We start from the raw sequence: 2500 nt of genomic DNA on the forward strand, positions 1-2500 counted from the left end.
GGGAGGAGGGGGGAAGAGGAGGAGGACCAGCAGACGCAGCAGGAGCGTCGTGGCGCCGGGACCTTGAAGCACATTCATTGATAACCCACTCTTTGTTTTAAAAAATTTCTCCCCGGGGTTTGCCCCCCCCGCAAGGGACTTTTAAATCCCGAAGTTGGCGCTGATTGGCTTCTGGTCAGTGTTTCCTGTTATCTAATCTTTCAACGCGCATTGGTGCTTGCTATTTGCATCTGAAGCTCCGCTCATTAAAATGCGCATTCCGATGTGTATATATAGCGTTGATAAATGGCTCAGTAAACTCTCAAAAAAAAAACCCAGCCCGCTTATGTTTAATGAAACCGACCTTGCTGCTAAATGTATCACCGCTTGTTTATTACATCGCTAAAGACAAGATCTGCAGTGTTTTGAAATGACGCAAGTCACTCATTAAAGTTTTCAAAACCTTCAAACCGCAGAACCGAAATGTGACACCAACTTCACCTTTTGCGATTTTTTTTTTTTTTTTTTTTTACTCGTACTATGATCAAAGTATTTCATATCTTCATAGTGAGAGATTTCATTATGCTTGATACTAATATTACGGTCTCGTACGGTGCAATAACATTCAAGGAAAACCATCATCGTTAGCATAACAATGGCCTTCTCATCTACTGTAGAGGGAGGGGGAGGAGGGGGGATAGCTTATGCAACAGACGTAAAATATCACTTGGTTTATCCCCCCCTCGCCCCTCTGCACCCCTCAACCCCCCCTCCCTACTCCCTATCTCTCCCCACACCGTTCACTACCGATGAACCTGCTCTTGCTGTGGCTCGTGCTGCTTCGCCAAAGGAAAACATGATTCCACAGTGCCACTGGGATATAATGCTAGTTCTCTGTTTGCGTCTAAGTAATGATCTCATTCTGTTTTCTGGGGTACACATAAGGAGCACTATTTACGTGTTGGTGCATAGAAATGTATACAAAAAATAAAAACATATTTACGGTGTATAGGCCTATGCCTATAGGTAGGTACGTACATAGTTATACATACTTACATACATATATACAAGCATACATACATATATATACATATATATAAATATATATATATATACATATACATCAATAAATGAAAGAATTAACAAATAAATAAATAAAATATAGATACATATCATATATATTTATATATATAATATATATACACATACAGGTATACATATACATACATACATAATACATATATATACATATATATTATATATGTGTATATAGTACATAAGCCTACAATATATGTACACAGTATACAAACTGTGTAAATTATTATATTACTGTTTTTCAGTCATTAAATTTCACGAGACAGCTACAGGTAGAGGTAGAGGTAGAGGTAGAGGTAGAGCTAGAGCTAGAGCTAGAGCTAGGGCTAGGGCTAGGGCTAGAGCTAGAGCTAGAGAGAGAGAGAGAGAGAGAGGAGAGAGAGAGAGAGAGAGAGAGAGAGAGAGAGAGAGAGGAGAGAGAGAGAGAGAGAGAGAGAAAGAGAGAGAGAGAGCGAGGGAGAGGGAGAGAGAGAGCGAGGGAGAGGGAGAGGGAGAGGGAGAGGGGGAGGGAGAGGGAGAGGGAGAGGGAGAGGGAGAGGGAGACGGAGAGAGAGAGAGAGAGAGAGAGAGAGAGAGAGAGAGAGAGAGAGAGAGAGAGAGAGAGAGAGAGAGAGAGAGAGAAACCCAAGACCAAAATCCCTAGAACGAGCGACGGCCGGAGAGCCTATCCCTCGAGGACATTCACCTTGCGATTGGCTCCTTCTCGACGTCGTAGTCATCCTCGACGTTCCCGCTTTGGAAGATCTCGTTGAAATCCGGGTGGTCCTCGAGGCTGAGGAGACCCCTGAGTCCCCTCGTGTCCCCTGGCGTCCCTTTGGCCATTTCGAGCAGCTCCCTCATCCTCGACCCAAGTGGTTTCTTCTCCTGGCTAACTGACGGCTCGCACTCACTCTTCAAGTCACAAAGCTTTGGACCTTGGTTGAACTCTTTTTCTTTCTCTTTTTTCTCTAAGGTCACTGGCGCAGGTATGCTTCTCCTTGTGATATTTGCGAAGTCACATGTGTCTGGATTTTTCTTAAACTTATTTTTTCTTCTCTCCAAGGAGGTACTCGAAAATATTTTGTCTTCGTTGGAAAGGGGGAAAGGAGTTCTTTCAGCGTCCTCTGGCTGCTGAGGCTGTCCCCCTTTCCTTCTGCTGCCTCTACTGCTCTTGCTGGACGTTACTCACAGCTCCAACAGCATCAACTTCTAAAGGGGGAGGGGGAGGAGGGGTTTTGAGGAGTGACAGCGCTTGTGCTCTCGACTCCTTCAGTGGTGCCTAAAGGCCGCCACGCCGCCTCACACTGGCACCTTTATCCTCTCCACCACTGCACCACAACACTCATCACACTCACACACACTAGCAACCACTTGGAGGTCGTGGATGCGCCGAGCGTCAAAGGCTCTCCGCCGTTCACTGGCTCCCGAGGCACTCTGAGCCGAAGAC

The 2500-nt window shown here is 45.4% G+C and overlaps 1 protein-coding gene across 1 annotated transcript in view; it reads right to left on the reverse strand.

Moving 5' to 3' along the window:
• Positions 1-2500, reverse strand: part of LOC125040271 (death-associated protein kinase related-like) — a 97220-nt gene that overhangs the window by 94678 nt on the left and 42 nt on the right. The window contains exon 1 of the mRNA XM_047634828.1: positions 1760-2500. This exon is cut by the window's right edge and continues 42 nt beyond it. Coding sequence (XP_047490784.1) covers positions 1760-1914 — 155 coding nt within the window. The 5' untranslated portion in view covers positions 1915-2500. The remainder of the gene's footprint in view (positions 1-1759) is intronic.

The sequence above is a fragment of the Penaeus chinensis genome, chromosome 28 (assembly GCF_019202785.1).
Source record: "Penaeus chinensis breed Huanghai No. 1 chromosome 28, ASM1920278v2, whole genome shotgun sequence".
Lineage (NCBI taxonomy): Eukaryota > Metazoa > Arthropoda > Malacostraca > Decapoda > Penaeidae > Penaeus > Penaeus chinensis.